General features: G+C 39.9%; 1 protein-coding gene across 5 annotated transcripts in view; it reads left to right on the plus strand.

The window, feature by feature from the left end:
- LOC101864253 (integral membrane protein GPR155) overlaps positions 1–25,698 on the plus strand; it is a 111,736-nt gene extending 86,038 nt beyond the window's left edge. For 4 of the 5 annotated variants that reach the window (XM_035972044.1, XM_005106947.3, XM_005106948.3 and 1 more), the window contains 2 exons: positions 2,501–2,641; positions 25,252–25,698. In XM_035972044.1, the coding sequence (XP_035827937.1) occupies positions 2,501–2,641; positions 25,252–25,468 (358 nt within the window). In that variant the 3' untranslated portion in view covers positions 25,469–25,698. Of the gene's footprint in view, positions 1–2,500; positions 2,642–9,744; positions 9,793–25,251 lie in introns of all 5 variants that reach the window. The other variant, XM_005106949.3, reaches the window with a different exon arrangement.
- The last annotated feature ends 1,235 nt before the right edge of the window (positions 25,699–26,933 follow it).

The following is a 26,933-nucleotide window of genomic DNA, read 5'->3' on the forward strand; positions in this document are numbered from 1 at the left end:
CATGTCCTGATTTGTAATTGTATATATGTGTCACGATGCGGTGGAATCAGGTGAACGTCAGTTTTTTGGGCATGTTGAGTTATTGGTATCACCTTAAAGCTTGTTCATTTGTCTTGCTTTCATCCAAAAAATACCCATTTACCTTAGATACAAGTTGAGATAATAGTGATTTCCGAGGTAAAATTAGTGAGAAAATTGCCGCCAAAGTTTGATTATTTCCTTAGCTTGAGAGTCCGTGGAAACTACAAATTTACATTTTGTGTGCCTTTGATTAACGTTTTTCCGTATAATCAACCCAGAAATGTGTTCTTTAATGGACATGAAAGGTGCTGAGCCAAAAAAAAACAAATTCGATAAAAATTCTGAAACCTGCGGAAAAGTGCCAGTTTCTCCACTTTCATTGTTTTGATTAGCGCCTGATTTCACCATGCTGCCTCACATATGGTGTAGTTTACTAAGCAAGTCATGTGCCAAAAATTAATCAGTTAAGGCAAAGGTTTAAATTATATAGAAAAATGTGATATGACAAGTTTGTTTTAGCTTGTTGTTATTTAGGATAAAAACCTTCAGACGAGTGTCTTAATCATTTACATGTTAATTAACTCATTCACTACGCCGAGCCGTGAGGGGCGGCGCGGCTAAAGTGCCGTCAGTATGCTAAGCCGCCCCCGGCGGCGCGAGAACCGATCTTCAATTTTAGCCTAGATTCTATTCCAATCCACATATCCATGTTAAAATAAAGGTCATAATATAATGTTGACTTCCGGGTCAAGCATTTCCACTGAAAATCGGAAATTATGATTCAGTTTCGAAATGCGATTTCGTAGTTTATTCGACTTCATTTTATCGCGATGCCAAAATTATAGCCCGGACACCAGTTTTGGTAATTTTACACAACAAAATCTATCATTATTTTGCCCACTAAAGAAGTGTAGGACTCTTTTTTATAATATTGATACGATTGGACTCGTATTGCCAATGCACTGTTATTGAGAAATCAATATTTTTGAGTGCTAGATCTAGGTCTAGATCTAAATAGTCAAAATATTTTTTTCTACCCCAAATCAGTACTTTTTGATGAAATTACTATGAAATTACACAAAAAGGGTCACTCAAGACATGTATAGGTTTATTCCAAATGCATTTCTGAATAATTCCATATAAGATACGAGCGGGTTTTTTTCTGTTTGTGATCGTTTTTCAAGATTATAAAAAAAAATAATTTTTGTTCAATATTGGGTGTTGTGTTCAAAATGTACAAGTGTAGGACTCTTTTTTATAATATTGATACGATTGGACTCGTATTGCCAATGCACTGTTATTGAGAAAATAACTGCAAACTTTTCAATATTTTCCAGTTCTATATATATATATTCATTTATGGTAATTTTGATGTATCATTTGACTAGGTGCAAACATATTTTTTGAGTTTCACCAAAGATTATAAATTTTTTATTTTCAAATTTTATCGGCATCCAATCAAAACTGTGTTGCATAATCGTCTCTTACAGGAACCAAAGTTGAAAAATACATAAATAAACATTACAGATGTATTCTACAAACCATACTGAAAATATTGGTATATCATACGTTGATATTTATTTGAATTTGTGGCCCCAAAGACCTTTTAACTGCCCACTAGTCATCCTCTCTTTCGCTCTCCCGAAAAAAAATTCGTCCACAAGCCGAAAATAATACGTAGCGAATGAGTTAAAGCAAAGTCAAGTCTTGAAGAAAAAAAATACTCCTTTTTCAGCACCAGTCTTGTTAAATAACTTTAAGAAGCATTCTTCTAAAACAGCTGAGGTTCTTTTCAGCCTTTGCTATATTATATATGAAACAACTGCTTTAAGTCACAGTTCTATATAATATATATTTTTTAAAAAGAGACTCGACTTCACACTGACATTGACAGTTGGCTTAATTCGTTTGTTAGATAATGGTTTTTTCTTTAGTGTTTCGGTAGATTCTTTGAGTTTGTTGTTTATTATGTGAACTTAATCTTCATTAGGCCTAATAGAGTTGCTTGATTTTTTTTTCAATATTTATTATTAGCTTGACTTCTTATTGAATCATTGTGACTAGTCTTTTCTTGAAATTCAAATAAAGAAGGCTAGTCACTTTGAAGAAAAGTGAGTCTCTTACTCCCAGAAAATTATTTTTTTAGTTTGAAGTAAATTATGTTTTATTATTTTATTATGGTTGTCTGTGAAAACAGAATATTCTTATTAGAACTGGTGGAGAAATAGTTATGAAATCTCAACAACCTCTTTTAGGCAGATTTTAAGATTTCAAGCCATAATGTGGGGTTTTGAAGAGAATTTGATAGAGACCTTTTTTCATTTTTAATGTACTTTTTGTACTGGTTTTTCAATGAGCACAAATCTGTATAATGAGTACATCTTTTAAAAAATTTGATGCAGACCTTTGTGCTATGTACTATGTGTTCTCTTGAAAGTGATGTGTGAAATGCATATTACTGCTTTATTTCCCTTGGTAGACTGAGACGTTTGATGTTTGGTGCTGAGGTCTTGCACTTACCGAAGATGACAGAGCTGGACTCGGTCACAAGACAGACTTGCCAGCAGTTCACAGATTACCACAAGGAGAACTGTTCTAGGGACATTGTCAAGGAAAGAAAGTAAGTTTTTTGGGGGTTTTTTTAAAAATACAGTCAAACCTGTGTAAGACGGCCACCCATTGTCAAGGAGAAAAGTGGCCGTATAAGACAGGTGGTCGTCTTAGGCAGGACTGATCAAGATGAAGAAAACAAACTTTTCCATCTGAGGTCCCAATCGAAAGTAGCCGCACTGTTGTTGTTGTTGGTGGTGGTGTTGGTTTGTATTTTGTTTGTAATTTTTATTTGTTGCTGATTTGCACAAGGGTGACAATAAAACGAAATGTATCAGACGAGGAAGACCGAGTGCCATGTTAAAACAAACATATGGGTCGCCACCACTTGGAGAACGAGCGACGTTTCTGTCACAAGTTCATGTTGACGTCCTTTGTTACTTTGTTACAGACTGGGTAAACAGTGACCACTCATCTCACTTACAATTTGTGTATGAGTTCTGGGCGGGACTTATGGGTTATGAGGGATCACACGCTTACCTCACCAAGAGCTGAAAATTAGTAGCTATTGGTCAACAGTGGGAGGGGCCTACGCAACATGATCGTTTGGAGGGACTACCTAACAACAACGACAGGTGATTGAATTATGACGGCTCGCCCACAACGCCAGGAGCCAATGCACAATTTATGACAAAACGTAATGGAGTCACAAAGGTGGCCGTCTAAGACAGGTATTATTGCTTAGTGTGATAGGGGTTGTGTGTTAAAATATGATGGCCGCGGCCGCGTTGGACAGGTGCCCGTTTTACACAGTTAAATTATATAGAAAAAACGCAAGGGGGGAAATGGAAACTGGCCGTTTGTGGAGGTGGCCGTCAGGGCAGGTTTGACTGTAGTTCCTTTTGGACTAATTTTCAGGGTTCTGTGTAGTGCTTCCCATAATATCCCATATTACTTATGCTTGTATTGTCAACTTAGCTGATCTGCTTCAGTTTTTAGTTGAAGCTTGTTTTTTTATTGTGTGCTTGTATTTTAACTTATTCTCAGTTCTATGATATTCCATATTTATCTTGCAAGAAACAACTGTTGTCATTGCTGTTTTAATGTTTGCTTTTTTTGTTAAATGTGGTGCCAACATCCAACGTATCTAATTATATCTGTATTAGACTATGTATCCTTATACGTGACGCGATGTTGCGCGCGACAGTCGCGAGGTGTGTAACCTTATGCGCGACTACGTCGCACGCAAATTTTCAGTCGCGTGCGACAGAAGCAGCATATATGTCTCATTATGTCACGCGTGACTGGTAAAACCCGTGCGCGACTGGCAGTTCACAACAGAGAGACAGTAGCAAGTTATTTTTGGCACATAGCGTGGAACCTTGCCTTCACCGACACACACACACACACACACACACACACACACACACACACACATGCGGCATGTCGACCGTGGGCACGCCTTGGCTAGGTATTTTGACCAATGGTGATACTCTAAACCTGCCACACCCCCAGTCTGTCTCATGCGACGAGACCCTCGTTCGCTATATGGACCGATCAGATGCGACAGCCATGCGCTCACGCGCGACGTTACGTCACGTCGCGTGTAAGGAGACAGTTTCTTTATAATCTTATTTGATTGATTTTAGAGCGACAAGGACCAGACGCGATGTTACAAGCTCTTAGGCTCGCTTTAAGTTCAGTACTTTCAGAAGAAAAAAAAATCTTTGATTTTAAATAGGCAAAGCAGGAACCTCAGTCTCGATTTTTCCTTCTTGCGCTTTAATATTACCTGGAACAGAAATACTTGAATGGTGGGTGGTTGGCGGGTGCTCTAGTGTGGTTTGCTACTTTTTTTCTATTAATCACCTATTTTCCTGATCTCTATTCCTTTTTTGTGTTTGTTACTCTCTTGTAACACCTCTAAATCTTCGGCACTTATAATTTAGCCCTGCATGTTTGTCGACAATCGTCTGAAATCCGACAATCGTGACCCAACCCGTGAGCCGGCCGATGCTATCGCGAGGCCCACCTGTATCAGTCAATGTGGAAAGTGCGAGGCCTGGCCGACTGCCAGCGCCCCCTTTTTCTCTCGTTGGCTTTGTCGGCACTTTAGTTTTTGTGCCGGCCTCCGACATCGGCGTTTCCGACATAATTGTCGGAACCTGAGTAGAAATACGAATACGAAAAAGGATGACGACCTAAATTATCTACTTTCAATTGCGTTCTCGAGCGGCCATTTTGAATTTCGTTTGTTAACTGATTGTTCAGATCATGTGGGTTCATTCAAGTCCGACTCATTTGTTCTACTAGATCTAGATTTACAGATTATTATAGACCTCAATGGAGGATTCGTATTCCATTTCTATTGTGTCAAACCCTATTATAGGTTGTACAGTAATATTAATGTTGGTAAAACGCATTTCATCAGGTGCGTGAATAATTTACTTAGAATCTAGATCTAGAATCTAGATCTAGATCCTAGATCTAGAGACTCAGCTGAGTCCCTCTTTTGGGAATCAGATGCGGATTTGTCGTTCAAGGTCTACTCCTATTCACTTGTTCTACTAGATCTAGATCTATTTAGATTACTAGATGTATAACTATATGGAGGATTCATATTCCAATTCTATTGCATTATGATTATTGTATCAAACCATCTTATAGCAATGTAGGCCATATGCCATATTATGCTCCTTGTTTGTTTTGAGGTGTGCTTTTTTGGGGGGGGACTTGTGCTGGCCTTTTTACATGAGGGCCATTGCAGGTTCTTTTTTGGGGTAGGCCGAGGGGTAGGGTTTGGGTTAGGGTTAGGTCTCTTCTTTATTGTTTTTGTTGGGGTGGTCGCTCGTTACTCTAAAGTCCTTCCTTTTATGACACCCATAATTTTTTTTTAAATTTTAAGTTATTGGGGGGGGGGGGGGGGGGTGCAAAAATTTTCAGACGATCTGGTTGAGGCTCACATGCAGGTCTATTATATGGCCTTTTTGCATTGCAAGTGCTGTAAAATTCTTACTAAAACTAATACTTCAACAAGGATGCATGTTGCTCTGAAGGAGATCTAATGGTCTGGTTAGGTCTGAGTAGATGATTTAAGGACTGGTTTCCAATGCCTACAGACAGTTTGCTACAACTTTGAGTATCCTTGTGGTGCAATTCTATTTTATGTCAAGCTCAACTGCTCAGTGTAAGTCTCCGCCATATGGACAATCCCATGGTATCTGACGGGAGGTTTGGATAAAACTGTAATTCAATAACAGTTAATTTATTTCAACGTTTAAATTATTAGAACTTTTAAAAACATATTAAGAATATTAAATGCAGTTTTTAAACAAATTAATGTACTTAATGCAAATTATGTGAAGTGTTTGGTTTTGGTAACTGGCCAGACAGAAAAAATACTTCCGTTTTTGGTAATGATATGCAGCATTAACTCACTTGCGACTGGGCCCTTTCACCAGTCACAAGCGTTGAAGACTGGCGTTTTTGGGGGTATTTCAATAAATCACCACAACTCTCAGAATTACCCTATTGTAATTATTTTTTGACACAGTAAAGTAACATTCAAGCTTAATCTAATACAAAAATCTTTAATTTGTATGATTTTTACAAAATTGGCATGAATTTGATTTTCCGAAAAATTTCCAGAGACGTGACAAGTAGAACGAAATTCACTACAACAACAAAAATAAAAGTTCAAAGTGTTCTGGTTTGATTTGTATACGTGTGCGAGTGTTTGGTGAAAATATAAAAGCTTGTCTGTGCATTGATTCAGACCCATACACTGAATTACATGAGACAGATGTACGGCACGACGTGATTTCGTTGCGCGAAAAACAACACCGGTACTAGTGCTAGATCTAGCCCTAGAACTACGACTCGGGCCGTGTTCGGGTACATATCCAAGATCCTAACTATTAGACACATCATATTCTGAGACACTAGAACTAGTAAAACGTACAGAAATATAGAAAACGTCGAAATTACGTGATTCTTGTTCATGCGACTTCTTCGACCGTTACTACGACGCGACTGTCAGATTACTATCAGCTGTATAGAAAAAAACAAAGCGCGAGTTCCGGTCTGTTCAACCCAAGGAGATTAAAAGTAATGGAGGATGCTCTGTCGGCGGCACCGCACGCCTGATAGGAGCCCTCACTCGCGGCAGAACTGTGGTCTACCTGCGCTGCGCGAATCCCCGACTTACGCACTGAAATCTAGATAAGACAGAAGGTTTTATTCCGAGGTCCTTGAGATTAGGCAAGTCAATTAGTAAAAATGCCTTGCATATGTGTTGTATTTAAGTGTAAGAACCGATATGATGCTGCAGTGGACCGAAGTTTTCACAGTTAAGTTGTTTTCCTTTTAAAAAATTTGAATGAAAGTGTTTTTATGCCCCCAGCAACACAATTTAGATCATTAATATTCCTAAGAGGATGGGTCCGGCGCTACCTGCCAAGGCCAACCCAGGCTGAAAGGGATACAACACCCCAGCAGAAAGACCGAGATACTCAATTTTTTAAAAGTATTCTTATTCTTATATATATATACACATATTATACATTTATATTGTTTTCCATTGTGTGTGCAAATTAGATGCTACTGTTGTCTAAATGTAAATATGTGGATATGTGGAGGCTCCATTAGAATATGAAATCAATGCTCAACAACAATAATGATAAATATTTTCTATGTTAAAGAAACACCGAACCATATCAGATGAGGGGAGAGGGTAGGGTGGGGGTGGATAAGAGTTTGAGTCTTGTTAGATAGAACTATACTCGTTTTAATTCTATTGTTGTAGTCTTCACCTAAGATCCCACAATCAATCATTCCGGTTCACTTAAGATTCTGCTGTTAAAAAATAAACCAAACAAAGCAACATCAAATTTAATACACAAGAGTCATCACTGAGTTAAATTATTTCTTCCCCCCCCCCGGAGTGTAATAAGGGACTAAAAACGCTGCTCTCCATATCATACGTTACTGAACAAAACAAAAAAAAAGAAAACCTTCAAAGGTCATCCACGCTCATGCATGCGATCACGCCTCAAAAGTTGCTGTTATCTCTTTTTTTTAAAGATTTGAAATCATTGTGCGCTCTACTTTGTGAAAACCAGGAAACAAAATTATTGTAATCAATAATATTATTATTTATAGACCAAGACATACTGGTAGCAATCAAATAAAGCTGGCATCGACCCTCTGTTGTGTTCGCTATTCCTTACACATAAAGTTAGTTATGGCACACGCCTAGAATCATGCAATCATAATATCTTAAATTCAGTTTTAAAGTATATTTTTATCCATTTCTAATAATTAAATATGTTGGCATCTTGAAAGATTATCTTTATACTTTGGTATGTTTGATAATTTTATGTTACTTGGACAAGTTTTCTTCTTATTTTACACATCTTTCTGATTTTTAAACTAGATTATAACATAAAACTCTTTAAGAATTGAATAGTCCGTATCACACACAGAATCTTTTTTTTTCTCTCTGTCATAATCCGTCAGCCCGCCAGTTGATCACAATCTCTCTCTCTCTCTCTCTCTCTCTCTCTCTCTCTCTCTCTCTCTCTCTCTCTCTCTCTCTCTCTCTCTCTCTTTCTCTCTCTCTCTCTTTCTCTCCCTCTTTCTCTCTCTCTCTCTCTTTCTCTCGCCCCTCCTCTTTCATCCCTGCTCCATCCCCTCTTCCTTGCGTGCATTCCCCCACCCCGCCCACCCCCATAACGTGGCCCAGCCCGATAAGATTCTATAAAAAGAACCGCCACAGTTCGAGATTTAGCCCACACTCGGCGGCCATATTTGACCCCCACCGCGGCGTACTGCTCGTGGCGCCGCGAAGAGAGAGAGGAGGCTCCATTAGTTCTAAACTCCTTGGTTCAACCCCAGTTGGGGTCACTGTCCTTCACCTTCAATAACTTAAAAACTACGGGTCCCAGAGATACGAAACGAAGTCTAAGTAGCTCAGGCTTGGCCAAACAAGGGTAAGAGGCGGGTCTCGCGATCCGTGCGTGATTTGTAGAGCGAAAAAAAATTCCAAAGTTGGTCACGCAGGGCTTGTGAGACCCGTCGCGAGCGTCGCGGCGGGGGTCACGCAACTGTTGTGTGAGCCGTCTGAAGTGAGTTAAAAATTTGTGAATTTTAACATCTTAACATTTTAACCCATCGCACCCGAGCTATGACTATATCCGTGGCTGCCGTGCGCTTCCGTCCACCGAGCTACGAGAATAGTCGTATCCAAATACCAGTCCTCAAAATCGAGTCCGAACCACTTATCCAGGTTTCTGTTGAAAATAACAGGTCACTTGTAGCTTGTAAAAATTTTTGACAGCTTGTTTTCCACTGTTTTTAGATTAAAACTGTTTGGTTTTAGAGGACTCCATTGTATTTTATCCAAGGCCCTTTTTAAAAAAAAAGTAAGACTGGATTTGAGGGAGTATGTTTTGCCCCCTACTGTAGGTAGATGGCATTGGTTTTATTTTTCAAAAGTTGAGAAGACAATAAGAGTTCTTTTCTTCCCTGAAGGTACCGGACCGGAATTCAACTTCTTTTCCTGGGAGTATGTCTTTTAGCACCCAAGAATTGTGGGATTGGGTCTTATATTTGTGACTATTTTCATGGTTTTTCTGATATAAAGGCTACCGAATTTTGACATCTATAAAAATTTGTTGACATGAACTAATATGTGAATTTTGAAATGTTTTTGATTTCCTCTGATGTTCAGAGGAAAGCGTCTGGCTTTTTGCACTTGCTCAGTACTGGTATCATGTTTGAAATTTGAACTCTTACTCTCAGAGTTTACACCCTAACTTGTCATAATACTAGACTGATGCTGTGATCAGTTTTCAAGAAACTTAGTGTAGTTAAAATAATAGACCAGAGTATTGGCCTCATGGGTCAGAGTGCACCCTGAACACATGACTTGGCATTCATTAGCATAGATCTAGTAAACAATCAAAGGGAGTTCAAGTGAAAATAATGTTTTTAGTAGATGTACTTTAAAAAATTAACAGTTTTCAGCAAATTGACTGCTTAGTGAAAGACTCTGCCATTCATGATTTTGAAGAGTGATGTATGACAAAATCTTACACTGAGCAGTCGAAATGTAGCCTGCTGAACTTTCTGTTTGCTTTGATTTTTTAAAAATATATCTTTCCCATTTATCAGGATTGCATTAACACTTCCTCACTGGCTGAAGAAAGCTGAAATATGAGGGTTTGTTGCACATGTTTGGCTTCTTTCTTTACCCACAAAAAGACTCTTGCTTGTGAATGGACCATGCTGGAGGCATACTTTCCACTAGCGTTGGAAGTCCTTGTGAATGCTTTTGTGGTTGTGGGCTGCTCTCTGATAATTAATGTAATTTATGTAATTTGAATCTCCCAATTTTACTGCTTATAAAATTGGAAAATAGTTTAAATAAACAATTGGTTCCCTGGGGACTTCTGCTGTTACGTTTTGTTAAGTCGTAAGATGAATATTTAAGAACTATTCAGAAGTAGGTATCAGTTCGGGCTACTTTGAACCTGCCTGTCAGAGCTAATTTGAGAAGAGAGGGACATAAGGCTACATCCTAGCATAGAGACAAAGATACTCTAATAAAAATTTGCTCCATTGGCCTAGATTCAAACTTTTGCTCTCTGCGTGAAAGATGAAGTGGCTAATACTATTGCACTACAGATGATACTACAACTGTTGTAGCCTATATATATATATCCTGCTTTTAATTTGTGTTTGTTATGTCTTTCAATGTCTACTCAAGTATTGACATTTAGAAGCATGAGTAATTAGTTCTACAGCTCTTCTTCCATCTTTTTTTTTGTTGTTGTTTTGTTTCCGTTCTCTGGTGCCCTTGAAAAAACATTTTAGAAACATAACTATTAAAGCAAATGATTTCAAAATTGGTTAGTATATTGGCATTGACACATTTAATATATGTGTACCAAATTTCATGAAACTAGCTTTATTAAAAGATTCCTATTGCTATGGAGGCATTTGTCTTAACTTTGATTGCGAATATCTCAGTATTTTGCCTCGGACAGCAGTGCAGCAGTCCAATACTGAACCGTGCTTCATTTCGTTAAATATTATCGTATTAATTTAATATTGGTGTCATATGAAGGGGAATAATGTCTTCTTTGCATCTATACCAAAACCCCAAATTATGAAATATGTACCTAGTGGACCAAACTGTCCGGAGTCATCACATATATTATTTAAAGAAATACTTTTGTTTCCATAGTTCTAATTCAATCATTAATTTTCAAATGTGTTGGAATACAAGCATGTAGTCTCCTTGTTGGTCTTTTTGGTTAATAATGTTCAGTGTAAATGAATAGTCTGTCTTCTGATGATAAGGTTTAACTTTAGTGTGAACTTATAATGTGTAGATTGCTGATGCCGTGGTTAATATGGTGTGTTCGGGGAAATGATAGACTGCAGTCGTTTGCTGTTCTTTATAACTTTTAAGGTTGAAGAGCAGCCTGACATATTAAGCTAACGTAGAATTGCCAAGGCCGTGTAGAAAAATTATATTTTTAATATCACATAAACTAGTCAACAAAAGTTAAGGAACGCACTGTAAAAACAGTGATATATTTGCATGCATTCTTTCGAGGTTTTAATTTTACAAGTAAAACTAGATATTGGTGAAATATTACTCTATGACTAATGGGCTTGTACACCCCAGGGTTTGAAATGCACTTGACTCCTGTGCGCTGAGCTGGGGAGGGGGCAAAAAGGTCCAATGTTTTCCAATTGTCGATTTTTTATTCTCTCGCTCCAACCATCAGGAAAAATGATGAAAGCTTAAAAATCATGTGCAAGATTCATGTCTCGTGAGTGACTTGCACTCACTCATTTGCACTGTGGATACACCATTCTGATGCTGTAGGGCTAAGCATAAACATGCCTCCTCAACAGAAATTGTCTAATGTAAACAGAGGACGAGCCAGTGCTTGGGTACAAGATGATGTTTCACTCTGACAAGTTGCTACACGTCTTCGAGTGTCCGTTTCTGTCATTCCACGGCTGATTCAGCGTGTTAACGCCACTGGTAGTGCCCAAGAGCGACCCAGATCAGGTCGACCAAGAGCCACTAATGCAAGGGAAGACCGATTCATTCATAGACGGGCTCTGCAGTCGAGATGCGCTCCTGCAAATCGCATCCAGACACGGCTGAAAGCGGCAACTCGTGTTAACATTAGTTGTCAGACCGTACGAAGACGTCTTCATGAGTTTGGACTTAATGCACGTCGAGCAGCAGTCCGTCAGCGTCTCACCCCAGCACACAAGGCTACTTGTCTTGCCTTTTGCCGACGCCTTGTTAGATGGACACGTCCACAGTGGGTAAACGTTCTCTTCAACGACGAGTCCCAGTTCTCTTTGCATCACAATGACGGTCGTATAAAGGTTTGGAGGCGACCCGGAGAGCCGCTCCTTGATGCAGCCGTCAGAGAAGTGGTGCCTTTTGGTGGTGGTTCCGTGATGGTATGGGGTGCTTTCAGTCTGAACCACAGAACACCTCTGTACCATGTGCAAGGGAATCTCACGGCAATACGTTACCGAGATGAGATACTCTGTCCATTAGCACTACCTACTCTGCAGCAGATGGAGCCACACGCGGTGTACCAGGATGACAACGCCCGACCTCATAGAGCGTTGCTTGTCCAAAACTTCATGCAGCAGACTGGCATCAACCGAATGGACTGGCCGGCCTGCAGTCCGGACTTCAATCCCATAGAAAACCTCTGGGTTGTGCCAGCAACGCCGAGTAAGAGACAACCATCCCCCTCCAGGAGACAAGCAGCAACTGTTTCAGATGCTGCAGGCAGAGTGGCAGGGGATGCCTCAGAGAGTATTCACCAACCTCATGAGCTCGATGAGGAGCTGGTGTACTGAGTGCCCGGACAATCGTGGTGGCCATACTCGTTATTGAAATCATCTGAACTGTTTTGTTTTTGTTGTAGTCAAATGTTAAAATAACTTCGAAGCCACTTGACAATTTTGTGATTTAGGATTTAAACCCCTACCAAACTCAATGAACTTTTCGAGCAAGTTAAAATTGAATTATTTAATTTTCTTTTTTGTTATTTGTTATACACATGTTGATTAACATTGCGTGTTGAAGTTTGCTTTCGAAGTTATACACTTTTTCCCAAATGTTCCTTAATTTTTGTTGCCTAGTTTATAACACAATATTAACTGTTATTTTAAAAAAAGAAGACAACTGGGTCACCTTTGGATGATGTATTTCAACAAAACGTGTAACAAATAGAATTCAACTAAGTGGGCGTATACTTTGTCAGTACCCCCCAAAAAATCAATACGACTTGTTCGAGAAGTTATATTATAAGTGTGAAAATTTCAACCAGAAACACAATTTGCAATTACTTAAGAAATCAACCAAAATGTATATTTCGACTGTTCAGTGCAAAACTCCCATCATACGTCACTTTTTTTTAAATTGCGTAATTGCCGTCTTACACTACACTAAGTAGTCAATATGTGCATTGAAGAACATAATTTTATATAAAACTGACATTGCCAAATACATTCAGGAAAGGTGGTGGCTATTTGAATTGTATGCTTCAGGTATTTAACATTCTCTCCTCACAAGCTTGAATACACCACTGGTCAATTTGAATAACCCTGTGGTATGTTTATATGTTGATTCTTGAGGCCTCCTGTTTAACATTATTGAGTTTTAACTTAACTGTTCACTGTGGTTTGTTTCCGTAGACTTAGACTGTCAAAAAACCTCAAATTAAATATTGAAGGGGGCTCAAGTCAGGGAATTCTTAAAGGTTACCTTTTCCAGTATCTCTTATTTCATGAGGTATTTTGGAATAGTCGTCGCCATCTATGGTCAATCTAATGGTTATGCTTTTGTCCACAAAGCACAAAGGTAGGAGTTTTACTTGCTAGTGGAAAGGTTTATCCTATGAAGTATCTTTGTGTTTCTGTTATTTATGTCGCGTATCCCTCTTTTTCTGCTATTTTATCAAGTTTTTCTCTTTTTCTGCTATTTTGTCAAGTATGTTTGCTTTTCTAATTGGTATCTGTGGTGTAGCACGCAGGAGACTCAAGTTTGATTCCTGAGTGGGGGAAATTTTTATTGAGTATTACAGTCTTTCTGCCGGGATGTTGTATTTCTCTCAGCCAAGATTGGCCCTGACAGGTAGGGTCAAAGCCCGCCTCCTAAATGACCCAAATTGTGTTTTTAAGAACATAAAACATCTACATTTTTTTTAAAATTGTCTTTCTGCTGAGATACCGTATCCCACAAAGCATGCGTGGACCCTGACAGGCAGGGTAGAAGAAGCTAGCCTCCTGAAGTACGGTGCATGCACTGGGATTGTGGTGATGGTTGTGTAAAACATGTGATTGTTCTTTACAATAGTAAATTCTCATTGCAGAGGATTTCTGAAGTTGGAATACACTATTGCTCGAGACATACACACCAATACATAGCTGTGATTATTGTATTTAGTTATGTTTTTTTGTTTTTTGTTTTTTCTGATGTTTTCTTAGAAGTTAAATTTTCACGGTTCTTTTTGTTGTTGTTGTTGTTTTGGTTGTTTGTTGTTGTTTTTTTTTGTTTGGGGGGAGGGGGGGTTAGGATTAGTTTGCATTTGATATCGTTTGTTTTTTTCCATTTCAGTCTAGAATGGTGGTGGCTAGTTTTATGGGTTTTTGTTCCTCAATTTTGTTTGCTTTGATGAAAAAGGCTGTCTTCTTAAGTCAGTTTGTTCAATCCCCATTTCATGTTTGTTTTGTCCTTTACATTTAGTAAATTTTTCTATCAGGTACAGTGTTTTATCCCTTTGAAAAGATAAGGCTGAAAATAGCGCCTAAATAGCTGGGTATTAATGGTTATTTGAAAAAAACATCCAGATGGGCAAATTTCATGTAACTCAGTGTGCTTGATCTGAAACGACGCTCTAATCATTGGTAAACCAAATTAAACTGTCAACAGAAGTAGATCTATATGTAATAAGTAAATAGGACAACACACACACACACACACACACACACACACACACACACACACACACACACACACACACAAATGCAGTGTGTTCTCGTTCTCATGCGCACACCATATTTTGAGCCAAGAATACCCCCCCGGGCGGTGCCACTGACTGAAGTGTCCAAAGGGGGGACATTTCTTGTTCATGCACAGTAGAATTGTAAATGGGCTGATTCATCAATGTCACGCTCATAACTGTGCCTGATCTACAACAGGGAACTGCTGCTTTTTCTTTCCTAATCCTTACTATTGTCATTTTTTCCTCTACTTCTTTTGTATGTTTGTCACACTCTTGTGACCCACTATTTCCAGGGTGCCTTGATAGTTGAATCAGACTTTGTGCTGTTGAAGCTAGAGAGGTGAGCAGATTATGTCTGATTCCCTGTAAATAAGGACTTCTCTGTTGACATCCACTCCTTGGCGCTCATATGACCTTATGCAGTTGCGAGCACCGTAATACCTCTACTAAAACTAGAGCCAAGAATAGCAGACACGATTAATCTTCACCCCCTCCCCTCCTTGCTTGACTAAATTTTAAAAAGCAGTCACACGTACACTATATCTAACATGTACACTGGTCCCTTTAATTACCCAGAGCATTTCAGTCCCCTTTTTAAGGAGTGAGCACTTAACACAACAGACACTCTAAAGGACACTGTTAGCTTTGGTTATTCCCTCGTATTACAAGTTTCTTTTCACTAGATCTAGACTCCCACTCGCTAAAGAAGAATGTAAGTAACTTTCGAGGGAGGTTTTCTGTCCTTCGCTTTTTGCTGGCTTCTTACTCATAGTCATGCTCTGTAAAATTATTCCCTATGATTATAACCAGTTGCTGCTATGGTGGCGGCAGCAACCGCTGCAGTAGCTAAGGGGTCTATAGATTATATATGAACATGTTTGGGCGTGTGTTTGTTTATAATATATATATGTGTGTGTGTTTGAAGTACAGGGTGATGAAAAAAAAAAAACTGCACCGGGTACAACTGTTTTTGTTAATATTTTCCTTCACACTGAAGTTTTGCGTTTCAAATGTGTACACATTTGGATGTCAAAAGGAATTTGTCTGATATTCATTTTATATAAATTCACAGAATAGTTTTGCTCTACGTAGTGCGTAAAAAAAACCCATCCCATTTTCATCTATGTCCCCATTTTTGTAGCATGAAGCACTTGTTCACATGAAGCCTACCACTAAAAATCCTAACGATTGCACCATGTTGCAAACTACAGTAGTCTAACAGGCCAACAGAAGTTTGTGCATAGTTTTTCTCAAGTTTCCTTTGCCTGCTGAGATCATGGGATAAGAAAGAGCAGAGAGTTTTTTGTATTGCACATTTCTTCACCACCAACTCATTTCTTAAGTTTCGCACAAGGTACAGAAATAATGTTAAAGTGCCCTGAAGGCCTTCTTTGATGTCAAGAGTGAAAATGGTTCATCTGTTGGGACCTGTAGAGAATCAGAAACTAAAAATTCCCGGACAAAACGACCACTTCAGGTCAAACACACACTGTTCGCACCCCTACGTCACCAGGGTGCAGAATTCAGTAGATGAGCCCCATGAGACCTCTCTCTCTCTCTCTCTCTCTCTCTCTCTCTCTCTCTCTCTCTCTCTCTCTCTCTCTCTCTCTCTCTCTCTCCCTCTCCCTCTCCCTCTCCCTCTCCCTCTCCCTCCGGCGCGATGCCGAAAGCACGCAGGAACTCAACACTTGCTCGGGGGTCCTTGAAAAGAGCTGAGCGTGGGTCACTGAAATGTCACAGCAGACGTGTTCTGGCACGATAGTTGGCGGTACATTTCAGGAACACATGGTCCATAGTCTCATCCTCCTCCTTCCAGGCTCGACAGGATGGATCTAGGTAGTCCGCTGGCACAATTTTGTGGGGATATGACATTTGGGAGAGAAGCCTGCGGTCCTGTCGTCTGAGCGAGGCCTCAAGCTGGTAAGATGGCGGCTGGGCAAACAGCAGTTTGGGTTTTGCTTCTCTTTTCCACTTTGCGCGGGTCGACCGGTGGATGACGGCTTTAGCTGTTGAGAAATTGATTGGGTCTGGGTAAGCGCTGCTTCTTCTTTAGCGATGCTGTCAACTTCCTCATTCCCAGTTAGTCCAGCGTGGCCTGGAATCCACTTTAAGTGGACGGAACATTCGGAGCGTTGACAGAGGGTGTGCAGACGCTGCCAGACCGAGCACGCCACCTTTTCCGATTGGTTGGCAGGGCCGTATGAGAGGTGCATGACTGCTGACCTGGAATCAGTGTATACATGAATGCGTACACTGTTCGAGAGACTGCCTGCTGTATGTAGCGAATCAAGCATGCCCAGCGCTGTGTCGAGAGCTACAAGTTCGACCCTGTACCTGGAACAATACCAGCCTGCGGGTATACGGTGGTCAAGTTCGGTATAATCGGTCTTGATCAGTATTCCGCTGCCTTCATACTCGGTACCGTGCGTAGCTGAATTGTCAATCCAGAAGGAAAAAAGGGAAGAAACGAACCAATCATTTCATGACTTTCTTGACAAGATCTTTAAATTGGTGCATTTTGCAAATTTATAGGTGGTTTTTATAAAAGCCATTTCCGTTTTCAAAGATAAATTTCTTCTTTGTGAAATTTGTGTCAAACATATTCCTTTTGAATAATTTATTTTTATGTGTAGGAAGTGTCTATATTCTCTAATGTTCAGTGCTTCCAATTTTCCGCCAATTTTTAGTTTTCTCCAGACCATATCTGCCGATCCGATGCCCGCCGCCTCATTGATACCACCACCCCCCCATGTTTCCGACTTTCTCCACTTTGTTTGTTGCAAAAAAACTACATTTTGATCTATGTTACGTTGCTTTTCCTGAAACAGTGCTGTAAATATATTAAGCTTAATCTACCCTTCGCAGTTAGAAGTTCTAATGGACGAGTGGACAGCGTGTCTGCGTTTGAAGTCATACAATTGTTTTATGAGCATGGGAACGAATCCCGGTCCCGGAAGGGGCTTTTTTTTTTTCCCTTTTTTTTCCCTTCTACTCCTCCCCCCCCCCCCCCCCCCCCCCATCTGACAAACGGCTTTTTACCATAATTATAATTTACTAGCTGGGCCCCCTTTCGATAAAAGGGATGATCGGTGCATTAACATCAACTGAAAGTCATTGGCCTACTATATTTACACTTTACTGAAATGGAGCAATAAATCTTGAGAGATGCAAAAAATTAGAAGGTCTAGATCTAGATCTATACTCTCAAAACAAAATGCGCCTCGCGAAACATCACGTCCGCACCGGATTTTCTAAAATCACAGAGACAGAAGCGTCGGCCTTCAAAAGCGATCGGCGAAATAAAGAAATTTAGTTTTTTGCAGCAAAACTGTCTCAAAACTGAAAAGACGAAGGGCGCCATGATCTGGAGAATATTTTAAAGAATTTTTGGGCGAAAACCGCATGTCGATCGATGCAGCCATTAAAAAGCCTTTTGAATAGCAAAATTCGGCCACCACAAATAGATAATAGATTGCTTTGTAGTTTTTTTTATAGTGATGAAGCATGCAAATTCTGGTTTTGTCCCCAAGAGGAGCTTTTACCTACAAAGTATACTTTTTCTTTTACCAATTTAGGCCTGGTTAAAGTTCAATTTTAGGATCAGAGAGGCCGAATGTTAGCTCTTCAATTGCAAATTTTCTTCAGTTTCCAGGGGGCTCCTGCGGTCCGCAGACCCCTGTCAATTGTTCCTCCTGCCAATTTTTATTCACCATGGTTGGGGATCTGGGGGCAAATTGTTGGTCAGTCGGGAAGAGGAGATGAGAAGAATTAAAAACTTTCCGGGACCGGGACCGGGATTCGATGCCATGCTTGGAAGCAATGAACATTAGAGAACGTAGACAACTTGTATATGTTCTCTAACGTTGGAGAACATAGACACTACAACATTCTAGTACAAATTTTGTGCGAGATATTTAGAAAAAAGGTTGTAGTTTGTTTTGTTTTTAATCACCCTGTACTTCATGTGATATTTAATCGGAAAAGAAAGATTTACTTATAATTTAAATTTAACGGATGCAATATAAGGTAGGCCTATAGCGATATAATGTTTAAAATATGGGAAATACATTGCTATTTAAATGTATGATTAATTAGATTGCTTGACTCATAAACCCACCTGTTGTTCCTTTAAAGTCCCTCCCTCTCTCCAGTAAAGTGTTTTTTTTCCCTCCCCCGTTTTTGTTTTTAACTTTTCGCAGTCCCTTTGCTTATTTCATCAGAGCTTCAAATGTGGTATGGCTTTTTGTGTCTTGACAGACAAGCTTTGTCAGTGATACAGCCTTGACTGGGCGAGAGACATGGAGGAAGTATGAGGGACGTTCACAATAAGTCCTTTATACCCTGACTATAAAGTAATTGTAGTATAGCAATGAAAGTTGGAGAATGAGTTCTCTGTCTTATTGGGATGCTGCATGGGAAGTTTTCTGAAAGTCTGATGCGTGATGTAAACTTGAAGCTTTTTTTAGTGAATGCAGTTCTTGAATACCAAAGGATTTTCAATGGAAACAATCATGTCAGCAGTAGGATCCTTGAATATCTCTCTGTGATCAAATTCCTGTGTTTGCAAGAAAAATCACTAGCGAAAATTACCGTCACGAAATAAAAGATCAGTGGTAGAATCTTGATCTTCCAAAGGTAAGCACCTTTCAAGTCGACAATCGTTGCTGCACCTATCGTCTGTCTCCACTCTCGCAATGTCTCGCCGCATACATCCATGAAGTCACCCCCTGTGTGACTACTTACATATTTATTGAGCTCTCTGTAGTCAAGGACAGGTCTTACCTTGTTCTTAGTAGGTTGAACGACAACCATAAGTGGAATTATGCCTATTTCTACTTTCTCTTTCCACGGTAAAAGCATTCCTTCCTCTATCCAACTTTGTATCTCTTTCCCAAACCCTTCCGTAGTCTCCAAATCCATCTGTTTACCATAACATCCGATTTTGTTCTTCAGGGGGGGAATCCCTTTTCCATTTCCACTCTACTGTCCATGTACAGCCATCAAAAACTGTCTTAAAATCACTGTTGTCAATAACCCCAACCTCTCTGTGTTCATAAACCGCTCTCTGTTCGCTTTACGTTCCTCCCGGTGTGGGGGATCAGATTCAGTGTCCATTTCCGCTGCCCCACACCATTTGACACCAAACTCAACTGTACCATGGTTGAGTGAAACTCCTCCAAGGCTAGTTATAGCATCCATTCCCAGCTCCACATCAATATCAGACAGAATAGAATCTGAGACAATTGCATTTACAGAGACCGAGACACCTCGCACATCAATGATTAGCTCTTTCTTCCCCTGACACTTCACTCGTGTACCATCAAAAGCTACCATATAGTTCTCGCCCGTGCAATTTCCAACTACCTGTGAACTGACCACTGTGACCATACAACCTGTATCTACCAATGCTTTGACCTTAGCTCCTTTCACACCAACTTGAATTATCGGTGAAGACTGCGCCCTCATTTTTAACGGGTAGCTGCCAGCACAGCAGCCACCAATAGCTAGTTTTCCTGTTTTTTTCTGACAGGCACCGTTTTTGCTCTGACTGCACCGACTGGCTATGTACCCAACTTCATTGCAGTGATAGCAAACAATGTCAGAATGATGACGACAAAACTTACCCATATGTGGTCCACCACATCGATAGCAAGAGCCTTTAAATGCCCTCACACGTTGACTGTGGTTTCCCATTTCGTTTGCCATGGCTCCGCCAGCCGCCGCAACATGGACCATTCCAGTCTTGCTTGCTGTAAGGATTCTAGCTCTTGCTATTACCTCTGACAGTTCAACTTGGAAGACCCGGCTCGTCTGTTGGAGCTCACACGATATCGGGTCAGGGAATCCATTTACAAAGGTTAACCTGACCAGCCTATCCAGTTCGCTGCCTGAAAATCCAGCCAACCCTCCCGATCTCCTTAGTTCGTTCGCGAATACATCAACATGCTCACCAGATCATTAGAAACTTACCCTCAGAAACACTTACACTCCTACTAAACATATACAACGACATGTGGCTGTCGCACTCCTTTCCGGAGTCTTGGCATCTCGCCACTGTCATTCCAATACCCAAACCAAACAAAGACCACACACACCCATCCAATTACAGACCAATAGCACTAACGAGCTGTCTCTGCTAACTCAATGAAAAAATGATCCACAGGCGACTCATGTGGTTTCTGGAGATGACGGGCTCGCTGAGCGGTCTCCAGTGCGGATTCAGGAAAACTCGATCCACTCTGGATCACCTGGTCCGCCTGGAGACCTTTATATGCGAGACGTTCGCTGAAGGAGGCCACATGATCGCCATCTTTTTTTACCTAGAAAAAGCCTTCGACACAACCTGAAAGTACGGCATTCTTCGAGACCTGCACGCACTCGGCATGCGGTCACCTCCTTGCCTTCTTTGGCAACTTCCTGAAGAACCGTTCCTTTCAGGTTTGTGTCGGATCCTCCCTTTCAGACCCCCACCAATAGGAGGAGGGGGAGCATCCTTTCTCCTCTCCTCTTCGAAATTAAAATAAATTCCTTAGTAAAAACCCTCCAAAACAGCATAGACAGCTCGTTATACATTGACGACTTTTTGATATGCTGCCGTTCAAAAAATCCTCTTTTGAGGTCTATGGAAAGGCAGCTGCAAATGCAGCTGCACGAACTCGAAAAGTGGGCAAACAATAAAGGTTTCAAGTTCTCCCCGTCAAAGACGGTTGCAGTACACTTCTGCCAAACAGGCAGACGTGTGCTGCAGCCGGATTTGACACTATACGCGGAAAGGATTCCCGTCCAGGACCAAGCTCGTTTCCTCTGCGTCATTTTCGACAAAAAACTCACATTCATTCCACACATCAAAGACCTTCGTGTGAGGTGCCAGAAAGCGCTAAACGCTTTGAAAATTCTATCGAATCCGGAGTGGGACGGGGACTCTAAACACCTTCTCCACTTGTACTTCTCCCTTGTCTGGTCCAGGCTTGACTGCGGCTGTCAAGTCTACGGATCGGCAAAACCACACATCTTAAAAATGCTAGACCCAATACAAAACCAAGGACTCCACCTCGCTCTGGGGGCTTTCCGCACTTCTCCGGTGGAGAGCCTCCAGGCCGAGGCCAACATACCACCACTCTCACTCGGGCGCACACAGCTCTCACTACAATACGCAATTAAACAGAGCTCAACACCGGAAAATCCAGCACACAGCTGCATTTTTAAAACAATACAAACCCTGAAACCATGAACAGATTCCAAAACAACGAAAAACTCATCAAACCCTTCGGCCTCAGAATCCTTGAGGACCTCAAAACTTACACTTTTCCAAACAAGACATCCAACAATTTCTTTTCCCCGACCTCCCTCCATGGCACCTCACCAAGGCAAAAGTAGACTTACTGCAGCTGACCTCACATAACAGAGAAAGCACAAACACCAAAACTTTTAAAGCAGAATTTTAAAAAATAATAGATAAATACCCCGGTGCAGAGCTCATCTTCACGGATGGCTCCAAAAAAGACAATGAAGTGGGCGCCGCAGCCCTATCTTCCAACAGTACACACCAGAGGAGACTCCACCCTGAAGCCTCCATTTTCTCTGCGGAGGCCACTGCCATTGACATGGCACTGGACTCCGTAGAAAACTCTCCTAACAAATCTTTCCATATCCTTTCTGACTCTCTGTCTTGCATCACCTCACTCACAAACTACACACTTCTACATCCAAAAATAGTTAGGCTACAACAGAAAATTCATACACTATCCGAAACAGGAAAAAACTTGTTCGCATGGATACCTAGCCATGTGGGCATCCGAGGAAACGAGCAGGTAGATGACCTGGCGAAGAAAGCCTCATCCCTTCTGCTGGAATCAACGACAAACACTCTCCCTCATACTGACTTTAGAAATAAAGTCAAAAAGTACACCTCCAGTCTGTGGGAGAGCCACTGGGAAAAACAGAAAAACAATAAACTATATGTTATAAAACCCAAACTAGAACAGCGAAATCCTTCGGACCTCTCCAGAAGAGATGAAGTCATTTTTACTCGATTGCGCATGGGACACACGGCCCCGACCCACAAATACCTCCTACAGGGAGATGAGAGGCCGTTCTGTGTCGCTGTCGGATGCGACACAGATTTTACCATTAGACATATCTTAACCGAATATCTAGACTTTGGAGAGGTGCGAAGGAAATATTAAAAATACAAGAAATTGCAAGACATTTTTTCCGTCGCTGGTCCTAGCAAAATTTTGAATGTTATGAAGGCCATTGGCCTTTATGGCAAATTGTAAAGTAAAATTGTACTATTTAAAGTTTTTATCTTAACTAGAAAAATTGTTTTAGACTGAAAATATATGTATATTTATTTACACTGATTTTTAAACATTTTAAGATTTAACTACTGACCCGAGCCAGCCGTACAGCGAACTGTTGTGAACAAGACCAACTTGTGTTTCACGCGCTCATATGACCGTATGCAGTTGCGAACGCCGTAAAACCCTATACTACAACAAAAACATGCTCACCTGTCCACCTCCTCTGTGTCGACTTACTGAACGCAACAAATGAGCTGTCTGTGAATGCCTCTAGAAGATGCTTCTTAATTGTCTGATATTGTAATCTTTCGAAATCACTAAGCTGTAAGTACAATGCCAATGCATTACCCTCCAGGAACAGCGGTACAAATTTCACAGTCTACTTCTTTAGATGTCTGCACATGTTCATTTCATGCACAGTTACTGCACCTAAAGCAGATCAAGCCCACTCGTTAAACTGAACTCGGCACCCTCTTGGCACCTCATGGATCTAGTTATGAAGTTATTCGATACTGAAACATCTAGAAAGAAAAAGCAACTATCATTCATGGATGCATCAGCCTTATCACAACTTGTAATTCATGTACCAGCCCTCAAAGGTGCATTACTTGTAGGTTGGTCAACATTATCGGAAATAGGTATACTAGTTGACCTCACTTCTTTCTGTGATCTTTCCCTGAAATTTACGCTTTCCACCCTTCCTAACTCTTTTTTTTTATCCCCCATAATGTGGAAAAATGGAATAGTAGTAACAGAAAATCTCTAGAATCTGAATGGCTGAAAAGTGCTCAAAACGAATCACAACAATTAGAAGTAACCAATTTATAAAATGGTTTTAGGGACTGAGGGACTGCAATTTCCAGAGTTGCTGCAGCTGGTACTCACTTTTTTCTTTTCCTAACCCTATTTTACTATCGTGTCCATACGACGTGGGGAACTCTGTGCCAGCACTTTCCAGAGGAAATTTACTCGTTAATTCTGTTGGGTACGCTTCGCATAGCAGTCTGTCAAAATGATTTTTTGAGAAATACTGAAAGTTTCAAAGAGATCTTCGCACTAGAGGTATTTTAAACTGAAAAATACAACCTTGGGGGTACAAAATGACCCCAGGGCGTAGGGATAGGGTTATGAGTTCTGGTTTTATTATAATAGTGTATTTTAGCTGTATGTTTTGCTTTAGAAGGAGAAAATTGGCTGTAACCAGGGGTAAACAAATGGTTGTCAGGGAGAAGGAGGTGGAACCCAAGGTTCAAAATCCTTTAATATATAATGAAAATTAGCAAGCATTTTATTATTCTCTGACTTCCATGTTGTCTAGAAATGGTTAGAGAATACATAGGGCATGAGATAAAAAATTCATTGGATTTTCAATGTTTTAAATGGTACCATAGGATCCTGCTGCCTTAAGGGAACTGGGATAGTAAGCGATGGGATATTAGGCGGAGACTACTGTATATCATTATTATTCTACTGGTTTTTCCCATCACCCGCCTGCTAAAGTTACCCTGTTTGCCTTGCTTCTATTCTATAGGCTACTTAGGCTACTTTCTTTGTTTTAAACTTTAAATTTAATGGAGAAACACTTTTAACTAAAATGTCAGATTGTTAAATTGTTATTGTTCTTAATGGTATTGATTTTAATTATCGTGGTATACATTTCAATAATCATGTACATGCATACATTCTCCTGCAGACACTATTCAAATAAAGTAAACAACATTAGTTCAAGTTTCGTGTTGTTGTTTTTTGCTCTGCTCAAAGAAGACAGAATAGTGTTATTAATTATTACTCATGTGTACAGTATAAACATGTAGCTAGTTATAAAAGTTATTATAATGTTCTGGTAATGTCAGTGCCATCAAAATTTGAGTGTGATCATGGTGTTACTGGTGTTATTTCCAAGTCATTTGTACTGATCAAGATATTTCTTAGTGTGTTTCGTTTTGGCTGACCTACGAATTAATTTTCTGCATGTCTTTTCTGGTAAGTTTGTGTACTGCACATAAAATACTGCCTGATTTGTCTAATTATCTTTCTTTTGTTTGGTATTCACCAATTTTTTTTTTAAAGTTGCATTATTGATTAATTTGTTTCAATAGCTTGTTGCTTTGTACTCATTTTCTATCATTGGTAGAGAAAAAGGATTGTTAAAAAATAGAGTAGAAAATGTTTCCAGTGGCTCTTGTGCTGACTGCTTTATACGGTTAGTGATGTATTTCATGAATCATGTTGCAGCATGTCATGACCATGTTTTGTTTTGCCTTTTTCATAATAATTATGTTATTTTTTTTCTCTTTGTTTTCTCCAATACCCAAAAACAGATTTCGGTTTAGAACGTTCAAGGGTGTCTTCACTGGTGCTGCATTATGTGATTGGCTGATACGGATTGGTTTAGCGGATGACCGTGATAGTGCTATTGCATATGGGCGACGCCTGATACTGGGCCGTGTGATCACACACATCAACAGTGAACAGCAGTTCCATGACGCGCCTTACTTTTACAAGTTTTTGGACACATTTGAGTATATGACTTGCTAACAGGGTTTTTTGTTGTTTTATTTTGTTTTTAAAGAAAATGGTATGTTTTGCCACTAATGGTTAGGGGAATCAATGTTGCAGGTCCTGATGAGGAGCATGGCTGAGTCTTTGCTTTTTATCAAAATTGTAAAAGGAAATCCTCTCAGCAACTTTTTTCATTTTCCTAAATTATGTTTTTCTGAGCCCCAGTCTTATTTTTTCTTGACACTGCGATCACAAACATCGATATTGATATATATTATATATATTTATATGTGAGGCATCGTGGTGAAATCAGGCACTCGTCAAAATAATTAAATCGAAGAAAATGGCATTTTTCTGTCCGTTTGGCAATTTTTTATCGAATTATTGCTTTTTTTGCTCTTTTGCTCAACACCCTTCATGCCCATCAAAGAACACATTTCTAAGTGGATTTTACTGAAAAACATTGATGAAAGGCGTAAATGATGTAAATTTTTAGTTCCCACATACTCTCAAGCAAAGGAAGCAACTCAACTTTGGTGGCCATTTTCTGGCTTATTTCTCCCCTGAAACCAGGAGACCCCCACCTCTTCCATTCGCCAATATCTTGACTTGTACCAAAGATAAACAGATATTTTTCCGTCAAAAGCAAGACAAATGGACATGCTTTAAGATGATACTTATAACTCCATATGCCCCCAAATTGATGAGTGCCTGATTCCACCGCGCTGTGACATATATATACCTCTGTTTTGCTTTATAGGCAGAATCAGAACTCTTTGCTGTCAGATTCCAATAAAAAGTAAAGTGAATTTTTGTAACTAATCATTTATTTCAATTTCATGCATCACTTCATGTAGCCCTAACCCATTTTGTGTTGTTGCTTAAGAGCAGTATATCCAGTAAAACTTTGTTTATCTTGTTGGGGTTTTTTTTGTTTCAACCTGCTGATGAAAATTAAATGACTGCTAGTTTCATGAAGTCTGTCTCAGCAAATTCTTGCAAACTTTGCCAATTATTTCTTTGATGCCACAAGGTACAATTTACATGGGAGTGGATTTGTGTGATGGAACAGCTTGTGATTTTAAGGATACAGATTTGCATTTTTTTATATGAATAGGTGTGGTCTTGTGTATTCTTTCTTCAGATTAGCTTGTATCATCACTGTGCAAAGTTAACATTTAATTTTTATTGTGGATACCCTTGTTTAAAATGATTTGCTCATAGGGTAGAGTTGGGTAACTTTGCCTCTTTGGGTTTGGTGTCTAGATATTGCTGATTAATCTGTTGTGTGCTGTCATACGTTCACAGGCAAGCTTGGGGGGAAGTCTTTCATGACCAGCCAGAAATCATTTTTGTGCAAGGAATGGCGCAATTTTTTAGTTGAATGGTTTGATTGTTTTTGGGTTCTGCTTGCAAGCATGGAAATTCACCACGCTGACGTGAAAATCAACACTTTTTTTGTTTTTGTTTAGTGGGTTTTTTTAATTGGTTTTGTGTTCTT

The sequence above is a fragment of the Aplysia californica genome, unplaced genomic scaffold, assembly GCF_000002075.1.
Source record: "Aplysia californica isolate F4 #8 unplaced genomic scaffold, AplCal3.0 scaffold00565, whole genome shotgun sequence".
Classification (NCBI taxonomy): domain Eukaryota; kingdom Metazoa; phylum Mollusca; class Gastropoda; order Aplysiida; family Aplysiidae; genus Aplysia; species Aplysia californica.